The following is a 23,331-nucleotide window of genomic DNA, read 5'->3' as shown; positions in this document are numbered from 1 at the left end:
ACTAATCATGGAAAACATGATTTTACAATATAAAGGCAATACAATGTCATCTAAGTTCTCAAAATGCTTTATACCTTTTTGGTTTTTTCAGGATTGTAATTGTACACAATCTGGCTGCAAGTCACCAAATCATCCAGACACGACTCTGGTTCAGACTTGGTCCTTAAATATTAAGAACAGAGAGAGTCACAGAAAGGAAGAGCAAGGAAAAACCCAGCTATCGTCCAGCTACGACAGCCCGCCTTACAGAGGTAACTTTAAAACCCTGACACATGACAGAACTAACCTCACGGAGCTGTTCCGGATACTCTGGATCTCTCTGTTGTAGCTCACGTTGTTGATAATGGTCTGAAATGCCTCGATTGGATCAATAAGTTGACCCCAGACCTTAGACCCCAGGCGATCCAGAATCACCATGAAACAGTGCAATGCTGGCCAGAAAGGATCTTCGCTATCATCTGAAGTACAATGGAGTTGTTTTAGAAAAGATACTAAACTATATTGAGAATTAAGCATTCTTTTTTTTTTTTTTTTTTTGAGAGAGAGAGAAAGAAGGGGGAAGGGAGAGAGAAAGAAACACTGATGTATGAGAGAAACATCGATCAGCTGCCTCTTGTACATACCCTGACTAGGGACTGACCCCATGACCCAGGCATGTGCCCAAACTGGGAATCGAACCGACGACCTTTAGCTTTGTGGGATGATGCCCAAAGAACTCAGCCACACTGGTCAGAACTGAGATTTAAACATTCTTTACCTAGGTAGCAACGAAACTCAAAACAAAGCAGCAACTAATTGAAAGTAAAGCATTGCCAATTACAGGCTTTCAACACTGGCAAATTTTAAAATTGCTCTTGCATTTTTTTCAAGCAATACTCTATGCCTCTCTAAGACATTTTTAAAAGGGGAACACTCAGGGACAGTCTAGCTAAACTCAACTTTCTTGCCATTTGCCACACCTGAAACAATCTTTACTACCCGACTTCTCCTAGAACTCCCTTCCTTTAAAACAACAGAAGTAGAGGAAAGAAAGGGAAGAGAAAAACTTGGTGTTTACAGATGTAAACAAAGCCCGAGTCACCAGAAACCCTGGCTCGCATGGTCTGCAGCTGCGTGCCCTGGTCTGGTGCACAGCACCAGAGCCTTCCCGGGCTCACAGGGGAGCAGCACACACTGCCTGCAGCCACCATGTCTCAGCGTGGCTCTGCTGGTGTCTCCTTTCACCAAGGGCCAGGAATTTCCATGACTGACAAGCTCTAACCTCCAGGCCTTTCCCTCTTCTCTGTCGGATGTGCGTGCACTGGCAAGAGACTGCCCTGCTCAAAGACCTTCAACTGCTCCTTTAAGTCTTCTAAGAAAACTCCAAGTCCTCAGTCAAGCACCTTCCAAGTGTTCCTCCCTCTGCCTCTTTCCAGCCACACTCCCATAGCTGTTCCCTCTCTGCAGCAAAAACAGACAGCTGGCTTCCTCTCAAACAAGAACAAGAATGCCACCTATCAAAATCCAATTCACTGAAGTCCAGCTCAAAAGCTTCCTCACATGCCAAACATTCCCTGGCCATTCAGCCTTCTACAGCACCCTTCTGACCCAAGTGCTCTAACTCCCTGTCACTGTCTCTAATCTGGTCACCCTAGAACCCCCACCCAGCTTTATTGCCCTCGGGGCTCTTCAACTCTACTTTGTCACACAGTCAGCCCTGTAGACCTGGACTACACTTTTTTACCCTCTATTGCAGCCAACACCCTGTCTCAGGTCTTGTCAGTTGTCAGATGAAGGAAGAGAGTTACCAGCTAGGTGAAGACAACTAAGACAGGCCTCAAAGAGGCACGGCTCCCTGAGGGCAGGGGCTGGCCAGACCAGGAGAAGAGCAGCGTCTGTGCTGGCCCACGGAGAGAAGTGAGTGGTGTCTGCAGGCGCTGCTGGCAGACACACCAGCAGTGCCCTTCATCAGAAACAGTCTAGCAAGAAAACACATGCAACCCAACAAAGAAGGACATTTACATATTTTAGAATCTCCCACAGATGAGTTTATATCCACACCGAAGCTTCCTAAAAAGAAGTCAGCATGAAAAAGTTGTGTTTGTTATGTTTTCACAGGATCTGGCATGCTTGCTCTGTAGTGATTCATTCTGCCATCAGGAAGACAAGGTTAGATACACTTATTTAAGCACAGACCCTCCCTGATCAGCTTGGTACAACCATGAGCAAAAGGAAGGTGGGGTCCAATACTGTGAACTTGACTGCAAGTTTTAGACCCTATGTCCTAGACTTGATGAGCAGCACTGTTCCTGAGAACTTTCTGTGACGATGGAAACGTTCTATGTTTGTGTGGTTCGATACAGTAGCCACCAGTAGCACGTGTGGCTGCTGAGCTCTTGAAATATAACCAGTGGACCTGAAAAACTAAATTTTTAATTTAAATTTAAATAGACACATTTGGCTAACAGTCGCCATCTTGGACAGTAAAGCAACAGAGAACCAAAATAAAATGAAGAGCCAGGAAAAAGACAGACATGGGGACAGGGGAGGCCTCCCCCCCCCCCCCCAGTTTCGGATACCACGCCACTAGCAATTCATCCCCTGTGGAGTCCAGTCTTTATTCTCCCACTAACTGGGTGTTGCAACATTGAAAAGCAAGTTGACCTCCTTGGGTTTCGATCTCTTCTTTTACGAAAGTAAGGTGCTGAATTAAACTCTAAAGCTCCCTTCTGATTTAGAGCTCTGAATCTGTAACCTAAACCAAAAAATGTCCATTTTCTTTTCTCCACGCCATACACCCAATTTTTGCAGTGACACCAGCATTTTAAAATTGCATCATAATCATCAGTACTCCAAAGCATGTAGCAAATAAAGCTGATTACCCTGTGACTGCCTCTCCATGGTGTGCAGTATTGACTGCATGAAGTCATTCTGCTTGTCTGAGCCCAACAGCAGCGAGTCCATGGCCTGCTCCTCAAGAATGGTCAGCAGCATGCAGATCCCTGCAAGAGCATTCAGAGTCTCTGTGAGCTGACCGAATCACACCATCCTAACGCTGCCTCTGGTTTAGGTGGCAAGAGTAACAAGGCAGAAAGCTGAAGCAAGAGAGAAGCCAGTTCTTCACGCATTCAACTCTGATATTTTCATTACAACTGCTCCTAAGTAACAGGGCTCAGATCGATTTGAGGATAAACAAGGGACCATGGTACAAACTTGGTTAAAAAACAATTTCTAAGATGACTACCACACAATCTATATTTCATGAAATCTAAGAAGGCTTCAATTTTAAGATCACCATATTTCAATTACCAACCACTGCCAAATACGACACATGACTGTAAGACCTAGAATCAATGGAGGGTGGAACTGTTTGGAGACATAAGCCTCTTTTAAAAAGAGATCAAACCCTGTTAGAGTCAACTACTCTATTAATATTTTTTACATCTAAAATTGCTTCAAATTAAAGACCTATTTGCTATACTTGAAAATGTACCTCTTAAGCAGATGGTTTCCAGGATGAAAGTTTAAAATCAAGACGTCTAATACTCACATCAACCTAATGAAGAAAGACTGGAGGCGGAAATCCTGTATTTAGCAATTTGGGTAAGATTACCCAGAGAGATCACCTCCTTTGCAGGATCCTCAAAAGAACGGTATGAAAATACTAATCACACCGCGCGTGTGACCACACTCACCTAGCCAGTAGTTTTTGTAGCTGGCAGTGTCATACATGTGTGAGGGCAGGATAATCAGTCTGCCCTTCTCGAGGACAGAAGAAGTATAAATGTCCGGGTTTTCTAAAAGCCCCAACTCGATGACCTTGAAGAGGCATGTCAAAACCTCCTGTAAGTCGTAATAATCGTCTCTCTCCACTTTTCCCAAGCCTTTCGCCGTCAGGATAGCCCAGCGCCGAACCTAGAAGCATAACACACGCATTACTTCATTTAACAAACAACCGCCTACGTCCAGGAAAACACCAGTTAAGAAACTAGGATTCGCTATAGGTATTAAAAGATACAAGATACTAATTAATGCAATGTGTGAACCTTCTTTGATCCTGATTTGAATAAACTAAATCCTGATAAACCCTTATGAGATCATCACTTCCATTCATTTAAACACCGGGTAGAAATGACACTGAAAAATTACTTTAGGTGGAGTGACAGTATTGTTTCTTTCCCCCTCAAGTCCTTACCGACTTGCAGTCAAGTCGGCAGAGCAGGCGAATGCTGCACTCGCCTCCGCCCACGACCACCCCACATCACCACTCGGTTACAGAACCACCGCTCCTGCGCGCCGCCTGGAGACCAGCTGAACAGAACTCCTACGACTAAGGACATAAGGACGAAGCCATGTTGAGACTGCAAAAATGAATGAATAAAACATCCTTGTCTTAGGAACACGTTCTTAAGTCATTTACGGATGAGATGTTCCGGTGCCGCACGTTCGCTCCGACCAACCCGAAGGGGAAGTAACACTGACTCTGTACTGAGAGCTGACGGGGCCCAGTGATGGACACACAAGGTTCACTGTACCATTCTATTGCCTATGTTTGTAATTTTCCGTAACACTTCGAAAAGGGAAGAAAAAATGAAAACAGAAACCTCAAAGGAAAAACTTATGGGACAAGCTCAAGGTCAGGGTTCAACACTCCAGTGTTGCTCTCTGCTTCTGTTCCTGACTTAGTACTATTCTGACTCATGTTCCTCTTCATTTCTAGCACCTAGGAATTGAATTCCCTTCCCTTCTCTGCCCCCTCTACTCCCCTCCTACACCTTAAACAATCTCATCTATTTACAAAATAATGGTTTCAAACACTGTAGCTGTTTGGAGTGGGGCAGGCAGATGGGAAAAGCAAGACAGAACAGTCATCCTTCACTGGTTCAGGCCACACACTGAAAAAGTCCAAACCGTTCCCTTATTTGTCTTTCAAGCTAAAGCAGGACCTGTCAGAAGTATTCTGACAAACATTTTTAATACACATCAAAATCTCGATTACAGTTGTATGTGCAAAAATAACACACGACCTTCCACCGCCTGACAGTCATACTCACCATTTCATTAGGATGGACCAAAAACAAATAGATCCCAGGCTGTTTCTCAAACACCTGAAAGGAGCAATTAGCTTGTTCCATCCGACAAAGTGCTTCCACACATAACTCATCTAAATAGGAAAAATAAGGCAGTAAACATAAGACACACAATTTATCAGCTTATTGATTCCCTAAATCTGGCTCCTTCAGTTGTTTGTAAGTTAGGTGGAAACTTGCTCCTTGCAAATGTAGGAGCGCTATGTACCCGCCACAGTGCAGGTCCTGTGCCTTAGTCTGACTGTACCAGTATACACTTCTTTTCATTTTTTACTCTTGGCATATTATCTCCACAGGTTTCGTCTTAAAATATGGCATAGATCAAATTCCATTTGCATTTTACATTTTGATTTATGTTAACTTTATTTGATACTGGAGTGATAAAGTCAGTCATCTTCTGCCCTGGCTGGGAGGCTCAGTTCGTTGGAGCATCATCCCATAGACCAGAAGGCTGTGGGTTCGATTCCCAGTCAGGGCACATACCTCAGTTGCAGGTTCCATCCCCAGTTGGAGCGAGTACAGGAGGCAACCAACTGATGTTTCTCGCATCGATGTTTCTCTCCCCCACCCATCTTCCTTTCTCCCTCTCTAAAGTCAATGCAAATATCTTCAGTGAGGATTAGAAAAAACAAGAAAGTCTGCTTCCTTCCCCCACCTTCAGCCCCCCAGTGACTATTATGTCCAACTCTCATTTACTGAAGAATGCATTCTCTCCACTGGTTTGAAATGCTACTATCACCAAACACTAAATTCCCAAATACACCTGGTTTACTTCTGCAGACTAAACCGTTCTACTACGTGAGCACTAACTCCTGCTGCTTTATGGAAATGTCTTCATTTATCTTTCGAAAGTGTCCTCCAGCCCTGGCTGGTGTGGCTCAGTGGACTGAGCACCGGCCTGCAAACCAAAGGGTCATTGGTTCGATTCCCAGTCGGGGCACATGCCTAGGTTATAGGCCAGGTCCCCAGTTGGGGGCGCATGAGAGGCAACCACACATTGATGTTTCTCTCTTTCTCCCTCCCTCCCCCTGTGTCTAAAAATAAATAAAATCTTTAAAAAAAAAAAGTGTCCTTCATAGACCCACACATTCGCCCTATCAGATAAATCAACTTTACTCTGTTAAGCTTCAAAGAATATTGTTAGTGATAGTGGCTGGCTTTGGGGAGGAGGGAATAACGATGTGAAAAGCATGAGGGGAACCCTGGCCAGGTAGCTCAATTGGTTAGAGCATCATCCTAATCTGCCAAGGCTGCAGGTTCAATCCCAGGTCAACACACATACAAGAACTAGTGAATGCGTGGATGAGTAGAACAAATCAGTGTTTCTCTCTCAAACAATTAAAAAATCTATTAATGAATGAATTAAAATAATAAAATAGCCCTGGCTGATGTGGCTCAGTGGATTGAGTGCCAGCCTGTGAACCAAAGGGTCACAGGTTCGATTCCCAGTCAGGGCACATGCCTGGGTTGCAGGCCAGGTCCCCAGTAGAGGGTGCACGAGAGGCAACCACACATTGATATTTCTTTCCCTCTCTTTCTCCCTCCCTTCCCCGTCTAAAAATAAATAGATAAAAAAATCTTAAAAAAATAATAATAAATAAAATAAAATAAAATAAATGAAAACAGAAACACACAAGGGGAGCGCCTGGGGTATTGATATTGTCTCTTTATCTGGGTGGCGGACACAGAAGCGTGTTCAGTTTGTCAGAAAACATCGAGCTCATTAACTTTTCTGGATATAGTATTCTTTTTTTAAAAAAATATTTTATTTATTTTTTTGAGAGAGGGGAAGGGAGGGAGAAAGAGAGGGAGAGAAACATCAATGTGCGGTTGCCTCCCGTGTGTCCCCCACTGGGGGACTAGCCTACAACCCAGGCACATGCCCTGACTGGGAATCGAACCAGCGACCCTTTGCTTCACAGTCTGGTACTCACTCCACTGAGCCACACCAGCCAGGGATGGATATAATATTTTTTAATAAATATTTGAAAAATGACTTGTTAGAATTTTAAAATGTTTTTAGTGTATTTAGATGTAATCAAATCTTTAGATCAACTTCCAGTTCACTGAAAACACAGAGGACAAATTAAGGAATATCACAAGAAAGCAACTAGAAAAATCCAGAAAGCGCCTTATTCTACAGGGTAACTACGTGGTCTCAGCAAGTCAGCGAAGGGAAAGAAAACAGACAGACAGACAAAAACCACTCCAACAAAAAGGCACTCGCGCTTCCGCTGTTGGGATGCGTGCTCCCTGACTGGACTCTAACTTAAGCAAACCAGCCCCAAACCGTATGTTGTGTCCACTGGGACAGTGTGAATACGGACTAGATATTAGAATACCCGAAAGGTGTTACTTGGTAGGATTTGCTAGGTCAGGAAATCGTCTTCCCCTCGAAGCACGTCATACTGAGAAACGCAACCATGAACGAGCAAACCTGCAGCGGCTGTAACCTGCCAGGCCACTGTGAGTGACGGAACCAACTGCAGCCCGGCGGTCTCGGCGGGAAGGACTCTGCCTCTGCCCGGCCCTGCCCCCGACACCCAGAGGCACGCTGCAATGCCTGGAGACGTTTTTGATTTTCTCAACTGGGGCGGGAGGGGAGCAGAGGCCAGGGATGCTGGCCCACAGCCTGCAGCAGGCAGGGCAGTCCCCACAACCAGCAATCACCCAGTCTAAAATGTCCACGGTGCCAAGGGTGAGAACAACCCAAGAACAAAAATTAACTGAATGGAGAGAGGGATAAACTACGTAACGAAGCAAGATGTTAGCTTCCACAGTGAATCTGTGTGGTGTTCATTACATAATTAACCTTCTTTATGTTTGGAAACTTGGAAAGCAAAATGTTGGAAAAAATATGAGCAAGCACCCTAATTATATGTTTAACAAACAGCTTTTCATACAGATAGACCTAAATTCTCACATTTCTTGAAACAATAAAACTGACCTAACTTGCGTAACACCCAGGATACTCACTGACGCGCTCATGTAAGAGCAGGTAAGGGTATTTCAGGATTTCAAGAATAGGAACTCGAAGCTTATTCTCAAAGTCTTGGCCAGTAAAGTCGAACAGCTGTGCCTCTCCGTTGTTGTCCACTATATACAACTCGTCGTCGTCTTCAATTTCTCCCCTCATGGACTTCTCAAAGTGGTTGATGAGACGTAAGGTTTCCAATTCCCATAAAACCTGCAGGAAAAGAAAAACGGGCAGTGTGCGTTGTATCTCGTTATCAACAAAATATACTGGATATGATGAACTTTCTAAAAGCCCTGACCTGAGCATAAAAATTCAGAAACCTGCCCTGGCTGGTGTGGCTCAGTGGATTGAGTGCCAGCCTGTGAACCAAAAGGTCACCAGTTTGATTCCCAGTTGGGGCACAGGCCTGGGTTTGTGGGCTGGGTCCTCAGTTGGGGGAGTGCAAGAGGCAACCAACTGATATCTCTCTCACGTCAATGTCTCTCCTCTCTTTCTCACTTCCTTCCCTCTCTCTAAATAAATAAATTAAATCTTAAAAAAAAATCCAGAAACTTAAGAAGTGCTGGCCCTCATGTATTCTGTGCATCTGAAGAGCCACCGACCACGGCCACTTCGTGCAGGACACACTGAGCACGCCGAGCACGAGAGGGCCAACACTGTCCGTGCACAGTCGCACCATCAGTAGTCAGCATCCCTCCCGAGTCGGTTAGAAAGGACGAGAGAAGTCGGAGCTTCTCTGTCAAAGCCAAGAACTAGGCCTTCCCTGCTTTCCTTTCTATGTTCCAGCCATCGGTACCTACAATGTCTTCAGCACCAAGACACTGGTTAGCTTCATAACCAGGAAACTTTGTAAATGCAGAAGTTTTCCCAACAGATTCCTAACTACTCATCCCTCCCTATCTCTACATAGCTCTATGGTCTGTGCTGTTTTCTCATCACATAAATGCAATAGCCAAATATGCAAAGCTATGTATTCAAAATCATGTTTAACTTTGGCTACTATGACTGGAAAATATGTTCGCCCTTAGAGGTTTTTAAAAAATAAAAAGAGAAAAAAAATCAATGAAAAAAAAATAGCCCAAGCCATTCAGACACATGAATTTTAACGATGTCAAATATGCTGACATAAAAAGATGAACCAACACCCCCACCATATATCACTTCATTTCATAAAATTGTTTTATACGAAACTGACTAAGTATGAGGTCAGAAATTCTGCTTTAGGTTTCAATTCAATTTAATTGGTCAGTGACCACTGACTCAGCACCGACTATATAGCAGGCGGTGAATTAGGTACTTGAAAGTTTAAAGTATCAGTTCCCTGAATGCTCCCAAAAGAGCTCAAATGCATTCTCCTGCGGGTCACCAAGCTCCAACAATATTCCCCACCCCACACGACTTACCTCGTGCAGGAAGGGCAGCTCGTCCCGTGCCCTGTGGTACTCAATCACGCACTCTAAGCAGTAGCAGAGGTCTTCGTCTGCTGTTTGGAACTCGCCTGCTGGTTGCAACTCGCCGGCCTGGGCCCTGGTCGCATAGCGCTGCAGGAAGTCAGCGGTGGAGGCACCTCCGGGAGTGCACCAGCAGCAAGTGCTCATCCTGAACCTGCTTCCGGAGGGAGCAGAGGGCAGAGCATCGGCAAAAACCCAAACACTTCAGGCCTATTCTGTGTGAAGAACAGTACGCTTCCTACTAAGGACCCTCGTCCTCACCTTAAGATGTGCCTCCAGCACTTCCAGAATAGTCTTCTAGCCAGCTTGACAGTTACTGACTAAACTCAAATCTGAGAACACTCAAAAAAGCCTTTTCTTTGACACATGAAAAATATAATAAAACGAAAGCATTTTGTTAGTAATAAACATAAGGAAATATACAGTTGTTCTATAGAAAAGGCTCAAAACTACGTAATACTGATGGAAAATATATTGAGACAGAGAACTCTGTGTTTTCAAGGCATAGATACTGAAATGTTCTACCAATGTACTTAAACTGAGTCAAAGGCTCAGGAAATATTTTACATTCCCAAAAAGCACATTCCAGAAATCCCTGGAAGCATAAAAATCCATACAAAGTAATCCATACCAATAGCAAAAACTCATATAGAGAAAAAGACTTTCGCTTGTTTAAAAGTGTATTTGCCTGTGAATTTGCCATAGCGAATACACTCACTGCGCATCAATGCACTGTAATAGCTACGAATGTTAACCTACTGCTACTAAGCTTGCTACTTATTTTTTGGTTATCTCCAACTTTTTGTTTTTATACCATCAGAGCCTCCCTCTACCACCCAAACTCAAATGAAAAGGTTAAGATTAAATACTTTTCCAAATATTAGCAGGCTCAAGGAGAGCAAAGTAGTAAGACTGTACCAGGAAATCCCCAAACCCAAATGTGAGTAAAGATGAATGAGGCAGGTTTATCGGAACTGCAGATGGCATGAAACTGAAGATCACCAAATAGGATGGAAGCCAAAGTCCAGAGAGATCCCCAACTTGAATGACATGTCATAAAAATAAGCTAGGATCTGTACTTTTATCCCTAACTAAATGCACATAAAAGCAAACAGGATGGACACCGTCAGTAGCAGGGCATTGTGGCTCCACAAAAAGCAAATGTACTCATTAAAGTAAACAATCAAAGGAAAAAGGGAAGAAGAGAGGGAGACAGGGATCAGGGCAGGGAAAGTACAAGGTGAGCTGTCGCATCCTAGAGCGCCAGGAAGGGCTCAAAGTGCAAAGGGACAGGGCCTGTCCCAGGGACACAGGAGCCAACCTGTAGCCAACCAAAAAGCTCGCGATGGCCGAGGCTCAAACGTTCGGAACAAAACCAATGGAATAACTAAGCTATGGCTCACATTATAAACATACATGAATGCACACCAGTATCATCACATGACTGACCGAACAAACAAATGTGGGAGAAGGGACAAATGTTCCTTTTAGAAGAATTGCAAATAATATACTGATACTCACCATTCCGGGAGGCAGCCCTTAATCCCACCCCATATTGAACGTGGGCCAGACTTGGTGAATCACCTCCAAAGAGGGGAGTGTGGAAAGGAAAAACAGTAATTTTACAGTGGAAACACCTGGCCACCACCACCTTACCCAGGTGATCAAGGTTAACTCCATCTGTGTAAGTCGAGTTTGTAACCCCGACACCAGGCGATGGTGAAGCTACCCCACCTCCTTACTACGCCTCTCCAAACCCCACCACACCCACTCTACACCAGACAAACCCGAAGGGCTAAGTAAACAGCTGTCAGCCAGTCAGAAAAGAGAAGAGAGCCACACCCACAGGGAAGCACAGCAGTATTCTTTTATATGAAGCCAGTAAGTGATTGGGAATTGGGCTTGGCAATTATCCAACAAACCTCATCTTGAGAAACTTGACCTAAAGTATCCAGTGAATGTGAAATATCAGCCTAATAGGAAAAAAAGAGTAACAAACCCAACTGTAAACTTAACCAAGTTCACTTCAGAAACTAGGCGGCCCTAACTTACACACTCCCATCGGGGTGACGGCCCCCCCGGCGGAGGTGAGACCTGTAACACCTTACTAGCGTTAACACTCAGGGGAAATCCACGGGACAGAAATGTCTAAAATGTTTCCTTTCAGGGAGAGAGAAGGGACCAAGAAAGGTAAAGAAACACTAATTGAATATTTGGGTACCTTCACTCGGCAGTGTCAGGGTTCTGAATGAGCATCACCCTAAAATTCAGAGTGCAGAATCTCTGCTAATGACATCTTGACAGAAACCGCATTTTACTGCTGAGGCTTTTGTGGCATAATGCCAGTTCTCTAAAACAAACTCATTTTTTAAAAAATCCTTACTTTCTTCTTACACCCATGATTAAAGACTTATACATAAGGGCATAAGTATAATCAAATACATGTACTTGTCTTATGAATCGATTTTTAAAATTTATTAAATATTAACTATGTACTGTCTTCATGCTCCTAAAAATAATTTAGAGCAGCTTTCAACATTAAAGTACTACATATAGAACAAGACAAGTAAAAAGGAGATTTAAAAAGAGCAAGGAATCCAAACTTATTTAGAAGAAATTTAATTTCACTAAGTCCTAAATTAGGAGCTTCCTGAAAAGCAAAGCAAAAAGATAACAGGACGTCGTATGTACCCAGTCCTCATTTGAAAAACAAAAAGTATGTTAATTCAGCGGCAGTGCCCCACCCTTTCCTGACACTAACTCTAACTAAACCACCTTTATTATTGCCTGCAAACGAGGGACTACCAAGCAACAATGAATAGCAGGAGCTTTTGCAGAATGTAAAACTATGGCATTCAAAGAAGAGTTTCATTTTCCTGAAAGGCCAGTATCACAACACTAGGAAGTTAGGTCTACAGAAGCTATTTTTTCCGGAGATCTCATTCAATGTGGGGAGTGAACTCACATCTAAGAATAGAAAGTGAAACTTCTTGCAGATTTCTCAAACATCAATTATTCTGAGTATGAGTTGGCAGATAAATGATTGTAGTCAACTGAAACTTTGAAAAAAATGACAGGACCAAAGTAAAATAATAAGTTTAAATGTATACAACCTACTAACAGAGCAGCTAGCAAAAGAAAGCTTCCATTAAGAAAACTACTGCCCTGGCCAGTGTGGCTCAGTTGGTTGGAGCATTGTTCCGTAACTGAAGGGTTGCAAGTTCGATTCCTGATCAGGGCACCTAGCCTAGGTTGCAAGTTCAATCCTCGGTCCGGGTGTGTGCAAAATGCAAGCAATCAATGTTTGTCTCTCTCCCTTCCTCTTTCTCTAAAAGCAATGAAAAATTGTACTCGGGTAAGGATAAATAAATAAAAAGGAAAAAACAAAACTATGGAATCTGCTTTCTATCTCACTCAGAGAGCTAGGCTACTTCCACACTAAAAGGAGGACTAAATTTTCTCAGAGCAAATGGAAGTTACTCCCATGTAACACATAAACACCATGGAACCTACAATGCCCAGCAAATGGTGCTACAGGACACACCAACACGGAAACATGTTTCTGTGAGTCCTTGCAAATGGCCATGTGTGCATGGTTACGTCCCCAAATCTAAAATCATCACCGGCCTGCTAACTATGCCCAGCAAATTCTCAACAGGGTATAACTGTAATTTTCCTTTTAAGGGAAAACTACTGGTAGATGACCACGAATCCTGTTAAGTTTTTGCTCAGCTCAGTTCTTCTGGAGGTCAGTTTTGCTAATTTCATCAGGTTTTTAACTGTCTGAACCATTACGGAACCATAGATAGGGGTGCCCAGGGAATCCTCAAGCTGCAAGGATCAAACCGAGTTCATTTTATCAATGTCTGTTTTGTACAAGGGAGTGGATGCGTCAATATCATAGGATGCTCCACCAGAGGCAGAGCTGTAACTTTCCAGAGCCTTACCCTGGAGACACCATTTTTCAGTATTAGCTAACCAGAAACTTCAAATAACGATAAACTTTTTTCTATCCTTCCCAGCTAAACTTCTTGGGGAAAAAAAAAAAAAATCCAGATTCACTTGCTCAGCTACTTTGCCCTCTAGTTTCTACCCTCACGTTCACTGAATGTTTTCACAGAAGTCCTTCATAATCTCTGTATTACCAAACCCAGCAGGCAGATTAAATTTTAAAATGTGTGAAAAAGAGAAGAGCAAGAAGGAAAAGAAAAGAAAATGCTGGCCATACATGCCTTAGCTAAGACAACACATCGCTGTCCTTTCCATCCCTCCATTCGATCTCCTTCACTGCCGCCTCTTCCTTTCTGCCCCTGTAAACCTCAAGAGCCCACAGGCAGTCTCAGGACTCTAACCTCTTCATTTAACACCCTTTCTGGGTGACCTAATCCGAACCACTGCTTCAACTGCTGCCTATTTTGAAGCTTCCAGAAAACTGAGAAGGGGTGTAGAACTCTTAGTGCAATCTTAGCTACGTCTCAGCTACTCAATAAATGACAGCCCAACCTAGAAGTCCACAAAGGTAGACCCCCTGTCCAGCTGCACAGTGAGTCTCTGTTCACCTTACAGGCACCTCCAAGCAAACAGAACCAGGAACAAGCAAAGTCCTCCCGTACAGACGCTTTTTCTGTGCTCGCGGCACTACTACCCCTTTAGTTTTCAAACCAGTACCCTGCAAATGAGCCCATCCTCTCCCTCAGCCTCAGCCCATCTCTCTGCCACCCTCAGAGTCTGCATCCTTGATTACACTGTGCTTCACTTTCGGTGAGACTGCCTCTGCCTTGGCTTAAGACTGTACGTTTCCATTGCCTGGATTACAGAAGCAGCCTGAACAGGATTCTTCTGCCTCTTGTTTCGATCCACCACTAATTCTTCTTCCAAAATGTTGCCAAATGGCAAAGGAAAAAGCTGGGTTTTGAAAGCACAAACGACTCCTCCACGGTCTTGGGGTAAAATTTACACTTTTGGGCTCACCACACAAGGCCCTCCTTGATCTGGCTTCAACATCACCTCTCCACACTCGCTCTCCCTGAAAGGCTTCGCGGTGTTGGGGATTCCCTGCCTTCACGGAAGCTCACCCATCTGCCTTGAGCAAACACCCTTCATACCTATGCCTGGTTCTTACCCCGGAAGGCACACCAAACTCACCAAAGAAACAAACAAACAAAAAAAGCAGATGAGATACTACTGATAAAATTCAGACTCAACTTTTAAAAACAACTCCCCCAGTGATTCTGATCAAAAGCCAGATTTGAGGACTAGTGCCGCCCTGCCTGGGGCTTGTCTGACCCGCCCCGTCCCCCACTCCGCCCAGTCGCTTTGATGACCTTCTGCATTAGCCTAGGACTCTGTGTGTTTCCGCGTGCGTCGCTCTTCCATGTTGGGAAGAGCTACTATTCTCAGAAATTCTGAATCTGCAGGGCAAGGATCTATTCTGCGTAATTTCTTTTACTCCTGATTAGCACATATTACATGACAAAAAAATGTCTTAAGTGTTTGCTTAAAAGTAATTACCAAGGCTAACAACTTACAGAGATGTGATCCTCTCAGTCACGATTCCCGGGTGTGCCTGTGAGAGGGGGAGAATTTGCCTTCCTGAGCCCCCAAAGCGTGTTTCTGAAACAAGGAAAAGATAGACAAACTGATACAGCGGTGTCCAAACCCTCCTCTGAGCTTCACATCAGTGCTGTTTGAGCCAGATGCTACCGTTTAATGAAAAAGCCCACGCTCACAGCTCACAGAGCTCAGACAACTTGCCTGCGGGCGCACAAGTGATGATGGTGCAACTGGATGCTGACCTGGAGGGGCTCTCATCCCCCCAACCCCGGGTCGGCCCCACACGGTCAGAAATGCCCCCAGTGGGCGGGCACAGGCAGGTGTGGGTCAGCCCCAGGATCCGCACTAACTCATCCTTGTCATGTCCACGTGAAACTCTCCCTCCTAACCGCAGAGTTCTTTTCCCGCCCAGCCTCGTGCCTGGTCCCCTCTGGGCTGCGAAGGTGCGGGTGGGTGGCAAAGCCCCTGTGACCGGCTGTCAGCGATGCATCATCACCTTCAGGTGGAGCAGGGAGGGCTCAGATGGGCATTCGGGGGAGGCACTCTCTCCAAAGGGAGAGACCCGGAGCAGGAGAAAGGCAGGGGCGTCGAGAGGACCAACACTTTCTGGAGCGAGACCTGCCCAAAGACCCCTACAGACACCGTACGACGCCCAAACCAAAAACACCTCACATGATACCGATACCGCGAAGGGAGAAGGGGCCCCAGCGCCTGGGACCCCGGTACGCAGGAGGCACCAGAGGACGACGCACCAGACACTACCAGGCTGCTCCTTCCAGCAGCGCCGTGACCCTCCAGAGCGCGGCCGAGCTCCCGCCGCCCCTCCCCCACCCTGTCCCCGGCCCGCCCAGAGCTCACGAGCCGCGGCGGTTACTCCGAGCGGCCCGGGGCACTCCAGCCGCACACGCTCTCACGTGTGCCTCGGGCCCGCCGCTCTCCTCACCCGGCCAGGCCTCGCGTCGGCTGCTAGCCCGGCTCCATGCCTGTGCTCCCCACTCGACCGAGGGCGGAAGCACTGGTCCGCACCCCACCGCCCAACCCACGGGCGCCGCGAGCGAAGATCCAGCCCCCGCGCGCCGTCGGCCGCCCGCAGGCCCCGCCCCGGCCCCCAGTTTGTTTTGGTGGCCGAGGGGCGGGCCGTGGGAAGAGAAGCGCCGGGCTCCGCGACAGGGCCGAGCACCTGGCACTGTCGTCACTTCCGGGACGCGGGGCCCACCAACCCGGAGGGCCTGCGCGGCGGGGGCGGAGCCTGCCGCCCGGGCGCGAACGCGGCAGGGTCGGGCTCCGGCCCCGCCGCCCCCCGCCCCCGCCCCGGTAGGGGTCTGGGCACCTACCTTTCTGCCTGGGTCGCTCTGTCCTTTAGTGTTTTGATCGCCTCAGCTGTCTCAGGAGGGTGTGTTACGGATCGCGAAGGAATTTTTTTCCTTTTTAGATTTCCCTGGAAGACCTAACACATATGTTAATGAACATGTAACGGAGAGATAGATACACTTTTATTACATTAAAGGGATACATTAAGTATTGACATTTGGGAGAACACATCCACTTTGTAATCCCGGAAAAGGAGGCATTAAGTATGATAAAGAAAAACGATACACAGACTGTGTCACAGTAAAACCGCCACGGGAAAGCCTCCCCCTTTCGTTAACGCGTACTACTGGCTTTGAGCACCAGCAGCTGCCCCTGGCTTTTACTCTTAACAGACAGAAAAGGCAGAAAAACCAAACAGTTGCGCATACTGATCACTGACGTAAAGCAAAGAGGAGGCCGAGCCAGGCGCGCCGCCCCCGCAGGCCGCTGGGCGGGGTCTCACCACGCACAGCCTTCGCGGGAGAATGAGGGGCGGCGAGGCGAGAACGCGGAGGGCGCTGGGGACCGAAGGTTCCAGCGACGGGGCGTGGCTGTGGGACCCCGCCTGCGGCCGTTATGCTAATTAGCCGACCTGGCGGTTGACGTTGGAGCACGTGACAAAAACCGTTCATTCTCCTGGCTTCTAGAGTTTTCTACTGCGAAAGAGTTGGGCCGTATTCAGTTGAAGTGTTCAAATAAGAAAGTTACAAAACTGTTTCAAACCACACCGCATTGTAAATTGTACATGCACCCCTTTTAAAATATTTTTGTGTCGTACTTTTGAAAATACAGACCTGGATGTCTATGGAAAATAAACTTAAAAAAAAAGAGATAAACAAGGTGGCAAAAGTCACCTGAACGTCTGCTTCTCTGAGATAACTATTTTAATGTATATCCTTGCAGGATTTATTACATACGTTATTAAAGTGGACATGGGGAGAAGGGGTATAAGGGGAACAAATGGTAATGAAAAGATACAATAAAAATAAAATTCAAACTATATAAAGTAGATGTGAAAGAACGCTCTAAAATGCTACGCTGCTCACCACAGGGTGAGAAACACTCTTATCCTCAACACCAAATGGAGGGACTTCACTAGACATTGTAGTTTGGGCTCGGGACACAAAAATCAGAAAAAAGTAAAATTTTAGTTGAAAATCTTTTAATATTCAACAACATATTTGTGTTTATAACAATATGGCCATGTAATATGATTTGTGATATTTTTAAGGAGGAACATGCCCATGAAGGCAAAAAAGTGCTAAGGTCCCACTAAAGTCCTAATTTGGTCTTGCCTCTGAGCCCTCTGTGGTCCTTATAATTTTACCATATTTATTTTTAATCTGTAAACAATATATTAAGTTTTGCATGCTTTTTAACCTTATCAAATTATACTGAATGCATGTTTCTGCAAATTGCTTTTTACACTCAACATTATGTCCTGAGATTGAGCCAAGGCACAGTAGGGAGCTGTAGAGCCCAAAGCTTAAACAACCTGAGGATGTTCTTTAAAATACTGCGATAAGATTTATGATCACCAAGTTAGGAATAAAATTAATATTTCTTTGGAATGAATGGCACAAATTACAATTTTAAAGGGAAAAATCTACAAATCTAAAAAATCTAGAAAAAAACAATATATAAACTGCAAACACAATTCTATAGAAGTTACATATTTTGGCTTCATAAACTTTACCTCGACAATAAGGTGGAAGATCATTTTCCACAGAGAACACAAAGATAGTGCAGTCTTTTCTCCAGCAAGGTTGATGACATTTTATTAAGGATTTATAAGTGTTTCTTTCAAATTAATGATTTTGTTTGCTCATGTCATGTAAATTTTTACATACGAGCTGTGGAATTTTAGAGCACATAAAACTTCTGGTGTTGTCACCACGCCTAAATAGTTGGAATTGACGACACCTTATTAGCAGATGTTGTCATTTGTAGACCTATTTTGTGAGTTTTATATGTCAGTATTTTATGTCAAAACTTCAGTACTTTTTCCAGCTTGATCCCTCCTCATCATTATTTGGATTATCAACAACCCAAAAGCCTATCATTGTTTCTCTTTGAAATGGATCTCTTCTAATGAATTACTGAATTTTTTGTTATACTTTCTCTTGATTACATCATCATTCACCCTAACTTTTGCTTCATATCCCATTGATTTTTGCCAATGTTATATATTTATATAACGTTGTATATCAATGTATATCAATGATACACAATAAAATATCCAGATTTTAAGTGTATGGTTTGAGGAGTTTTAACAACTTCATAATTTCATGCAACCATCTTCAGTCAAGATATGAAACCTTTTCTTCATCCCAGAGAGTCCCCTTCAGCCACTTTGTAGTGCATCGCCTTCCCCGCACTCACCTGACGGAACTGCCGGTCCGATTTCTGTCACCACGGACTCACTCAGACTGTTAGAAAACTTCAAAGCAATGGAATTGTCCACTATGTACTCTGTCTCCTCGAGTTCAACGTCAAGTGTGTGAAGTTCATAGGTGTTGCATGTATCGCGACGCATTTTTATCACGGAGGAGGATGTCCTTACAATGGGCACGCCAGTTTGCTTTTCTCGCTCATCGGGTGGATTTGGGGTGGTTTCAAGTCTTCTGCTACCATGAAGAAAGCTGGTAATGAACATTACTGTACAAACCTTAATGGATGTGTGTTTTCTTTTTCTTTTTTTGTAAATTACTTTATTGCTGTTCGATTACAGTTGTTTGCATTTTCTCCCCATCTCTCCCCCACCGGGTGTATGTTTTCATTGAACTTGGATAGAAATCCAGGGGTGGAATTTCTGGATTGGAGTAGGGGTGGATTTAACGTTAGGAGGATTTACAATCCATTTTCCAAAGTGATTTTTGCCGTCTTATATTTCTATAAGCCACATACAAGACTTCCATTTGCTCCACAACCTTGTCAACAATTCCCACTGTGAATCTTTTACATTTCAGTTACCCCAGTGGGTTAAATTGTAGCTCACTTGTTGTCCTAGATATCTAACGCTGGAGAACATCCTGTCACGTGCTTGTTGGGAATGAGTGTATCTTCTTTAGGAATTGTCTGCACGAGTCCTTTGGCCATTGTTTTTTGAAAAGGACTTTACAGGACTCCTGACCTACAGGACTGCCAAATAATAATTTTGTGTGGCTTTTAAGCCATTAAATTTGTGGTAATTCATTATAGCGGCATAGAAATTTAATGCAGATTTACTTAAAATTTCAAATTTTCTCTTTGCCACCGATATAGACATGGAACTGATCTTTATATATTGATCTTGCATCTAGCAACTTTACTTAACTGACACATTTACTCTAATACCTTTTCTGTAGGTTTTTTTAGATTTCCTACATTCACAATCAAGTCATCTGTGGAGAAAGGGCAGGTTTAGAGCTTCATTTACAGCCCACATAGGTTTCACTTCCTTTTCTGGCCTGAACGCGCTGACTGGGTAACGGCAGAAATGTGGAGCGTAGACATCCTTTCTTCAATCTCAAAGGGAAAAAATTTCAATGTTTCACTTTCTGAAATAATGTTTGCTGAGGTTTTTGTGGATACCTTTGAGGTAGAGAAAGTTGTCCTCTATTTTTATTGGATGGATTTGGAATTCCTCGAATGCAAATCGCTTTCATTCTTTATTAACATGGTGGATTGTACTGATGGGGGGTTTTTCCTAATTTTTGGGGGGGGTTCTGAAACAGACTCAGACACAGAGCAGGAACTGGTGGTTGGTAGGGGTGGGGATTGGGGGGACTGGGAGAAAAGGGTGAAGGGATTGAGAGGTACAGCTTGGCGGTTACAAAACAGTCACAGGGAAGTCAGTAAAGCATAGGAAGCACAGTCGGTAATATTTGATGACTACGCACAGGGCCAGGTGGGTACTAGGGACGTCAGGGGAGCACTGCGTGAAGTATATGATTGTCTACCACCACACTGACTGTCCACCTGAAACCAATACCAAATAAAATTGGAAGAAAAAAAGATTTGTGTAGTGTGAGGGAAATAGGGGCCTTAGACAGGGTTGGAAAGACGAACAATGGAAGGTTGTAATCTTTGTAGACACTGTGACCTAGAGTGGGTGTCACCCCAAGATGCAGTGGGAAACCATTTCAGGGGTTTGCAACAGGGTGGGAATGTGAGCGATTCCACAGCTGCGGGGAGTGCAGATTGGAGAAGGGCCGCTATGTCATCAGCAAGATCAGTGTCGCCCAGAGAGGATGGTCTGAGGCCCTGGAAGGTGACAGGGAGGCAGAGAGAGTCCAGGTGGCCTTGCGCAGGCAGAACAGAGGGGAGTTGCTAATGGACTCGACGTGGCAGGACCAGGGGAGAGGAGAGCAGCAAGGCTGGGTGCCTCCTAGCTTTCTGACTCAACTGAGTGAAAGTGCCACCACTGGCAGAGACGAGAAAGCCTGGGGGCAGGTGACAAATTCTCAGTTGTGTAGGCGACTAAAATGTTGTTTGTAACGTGTTAAACTTGACACGTAAGACACTTCAATGGAGACGGCAAATAGCAGATGGATTTTTTAGCCTGGAGTTCAGGGCAGAATCTTACCCATAACCACACGTTGTGGAGCCATCAGGAGATACATGTTATTTCAAAACATTGGGAGCACATGAAGAGCCCCAACAGCCCCAAGGAACAAGAACATTCAGAAGTAGGAGGAGTGGGGCAGAAAGTGCTAACTGATTCTGTATAACTATACACATTTAAGGGTGGTCAGTACTAGAGTTTGTTTACATGGTGATAACGGTCCAAACCAGGAGAAAAAGACAATTTGGGGGATCAAAATCTCCGCCGCGACCTCTGGCGACAGGCACACAGCTCAGGAGTAGGCAGTCGGCGTGTAGGAGGAATGCGGGTCCCTGGAGGTTGGTCTGTCTGGTTGGGGGAGGAAAGAGGGTGTTGATGTCTATTGGCTTCAACTCTCTCAGTGATTCGTGGAAAGGGCAGAAGGGTGTGGAGAGGCTGGATGTTTCAAGCAGCTGGTGTGGGAAACAGAAAAGCAAGCCTGGGGGAGATGAAAGCAGGCTCCTTCAGTGATGTCGTGCATCCATGTGAGGCTTATAGTCACAAAACTGAAACCAGCCAGCTGAGCCATGCGACTCTGGCCCAGGAATATTCAGCTCTTCGGGTGCAGGGAGGAGGCGACGGGAGGGCTCCCCCAGATCTGGGGTCTTGAACAGAGAAGTACCACAAAGGGAGGGAATGAAGAGCTGAGGGTGTCCGAAGATAGGGATTGTAATAATGGACTCTGGCAACTTGGGTGGGCCGGGAGGGGCTGATGGCTTGTTGGACGTGGTTGAGGAACTGGCACGGTGGTGTGGGTTTCAGGAAATAAACTGGAAATGGCGTTCAGAGAGTGTTAGGTTGTGTGTGCGCTGAACCTGCGCAGTCCACTGCTGCATCTTCAGCTCCAACCGTGTCTGGCTGATGAAGTATGGTCCACGCTTGCGGAACTGAAAGCACTGTGGTCAGAATCTAGGCCCTGGTCTGATTATGAGACTCCTTCTTCTTCTTCTTATTTTTACTTTGAGAGTGCATTTATTAAAGCTGGGGAGAGTGAACAAGGAAAGGCTTAGGGTAGAAGCAGCAACAGGACAGAGCCCAGGTGGGGCTGCTTTGGCTCTCTAGAATCGTTATAGGAAAGAAGAGAGCTGAGGCAGGGCTGCGGTGAGCTCCCTGGAGACAGGTTCAGGGGTGAGCCCGGGACAAGCTGCCGCTGCCCAGTGCTCCCCTGGTTGCACCCCTCCTCAGAGTTCAGGAGACACAGAACTGCGGGGGAGGGAAAGGGGAAGGGGAAGGCACGGGCGGGCTCCTGGGAGGGAGAGCACGCTTTTTTTTAAGACCTCCACTCTGCTGCAGAGTCCTGGGCCTCTTTGTTGCATAATTAAGTCCATAAGTGAAAATAAACAGCTAAAAACATGCTTATTGAAAAGTGTAAAATGGGGGCAGGGGAGGATGGGGTTAGAGAGTATGGGGGGATGAATAGTAATAAAAAAACACACAATGAAAAAGAAAAGTGTAAAATGACCAAGAACTGGGCCAAGAACTCCAGCAATGCACTGTCAAGTCCTCTGGCAAACACTTGGTTTGTCCTTGGTCTCGTTTCTTGTGAGATAGGTGTTCTTTCTCTCTACCCTTGTTCACTTCCTGAGCCTCCTCTTCCTCCTCCACCCAGGTGCCCCCTCTGCCCTGGCCCGCTCTGAACTGGGGCTGTCCATCCCACGGCGCCACACCCCTCCGTACAGAGCTAAGGAATCTGTCTTTGCAGCTCGGCTTCTCGTCTCTTCTGTCCGTCCCCTTCAAAGCACAGACTGGGGCTCCACCAGGAAGTCCGCATATCCCAACCCGCACCCACGGTTCCCTCCCACCCGCCCACAGGCATTTCCCATAGCCAGCCCACCCTTCCAAGTTCCTGCCTTGGCATGGCATACATCTCCCCACCCCCAGGGGAGGCACACAGGAGACAGAGGCAAGAAAATTTTCAAAATCCAACTTCTACAAAGTGCACGTTTACTGGGTAAAATTCACGGCATGGGTACATGCAGATGACTCACTGTCACCATCTGTATTTGTGGTTTGCATGGGACCCCGATTTTCTCCCGGGGAACGGACCCGCTCAGCCATTCGAGGGATGCTGAGCTATACCCCAGCTCCGGAAGCAAGCCCAGGTGGTTGAAGCCAGTCTTATTTTGCTGGCTACAGTGAGAGTTCAGGGTTGGGCACAAGCTTTAATCTGGGCACCAGGAACAAAACCGGAAGCTTACGCCAGAACAATGGGAAGAGACCCTCTCCTTCCCACTGGGTATCGGGACTGCAGAAATGGGGGGCTGTGTGACGGTGGTCCTTGGGGCCACAGGGCCCATGTGTCCTGGATAGGAGGCAGGCTCTGGAGGAGGCACGTCCTGGGGACTG

General features: G+C 45.6%; 1 protein-coding gene across 9 annotated transcripts in view; it reads right to left on the bottom strand.

Annotated features, from left to right (window-relative positions):
• SETX (senataxin) overlaps window positions 1-16,925 on the bottom strand; it is a 58,671-nt gene extending 41,746 nt beyond the window's left edge. Inside the window, exons 1-11 of one of the 9 annotated variants that reach the window (XM_053919459.2) lie at window positions 16,790-16,925; window positions 16,385-16,497; window positions 15,026-15,110; window positions 9,759-9,854; window positions 9,450-9,654; window positions 8,046-8,256; window positions 5,034-5,143; window positions 3,675-3,894; window positions 2,862-2,981; window positions 287-458; window positions 75-162 (exon numbers count right to left, since the gene is read on the bottom strand). In XM_053919459.2, the coding sequence (XP_053775434.1) occupies window positions 75-162; window positions 287-458; window positions 2,862-2,981; window positions 3,675-3,894; window positions 5,034-5,143; window positions 8,046-8,256; window positions 9,450-9,644 (1,116 nt within the window). In that variant the 5' untranslated portion in view covers window positions 9,645-9,654; window positions 9,759-9,854; window positions 15,026-15,110; window positions 16,385-16,497; window positions 16,790-16,925. Of the gene's footprint in view, window positions 1-74; window positions 163-286; window positions 459-2,861; window positions 2,982-3,674; window positions 3,895-5,033; window positions 5,144-8,045; window positions 8,257-9,449; window positions 9,655-9,758; window positions 9,855-15,025; window positions 15,111-15,993; window positions 16,041-16,384; window positions 16,498-16,789 lie in introns of those variants that run through there. The other 8 variants (XM_053919455.2, XM_053919460.2, XM_053919458.2 and 5 more) reach the window with 8 other exon arrangements.
• Between the last annotated feature and the right edge of the window lie 6,406 nt (window positions 16,926-23,331).

Source organism: Desmodus rotundus, chromosome 1 (assembly GCF_022682495.2).
Source record: "Desmodus rotundus isolate HL8 chromosome 1, HLdesRot8A.1, whole genome shotgun sequence".
Lineage (NCBI taxonomy): Eukaryota > Metazoa > Chordata > Mammalia > Chiroptera > Phyllostomidae > Desmodus > Desmodus rotundus.
The sequence above is the reverse complement of the archived record's forward strand: the minus strand, read 5'-3'. Positions and strand labels throughout refer to the sequence as shown.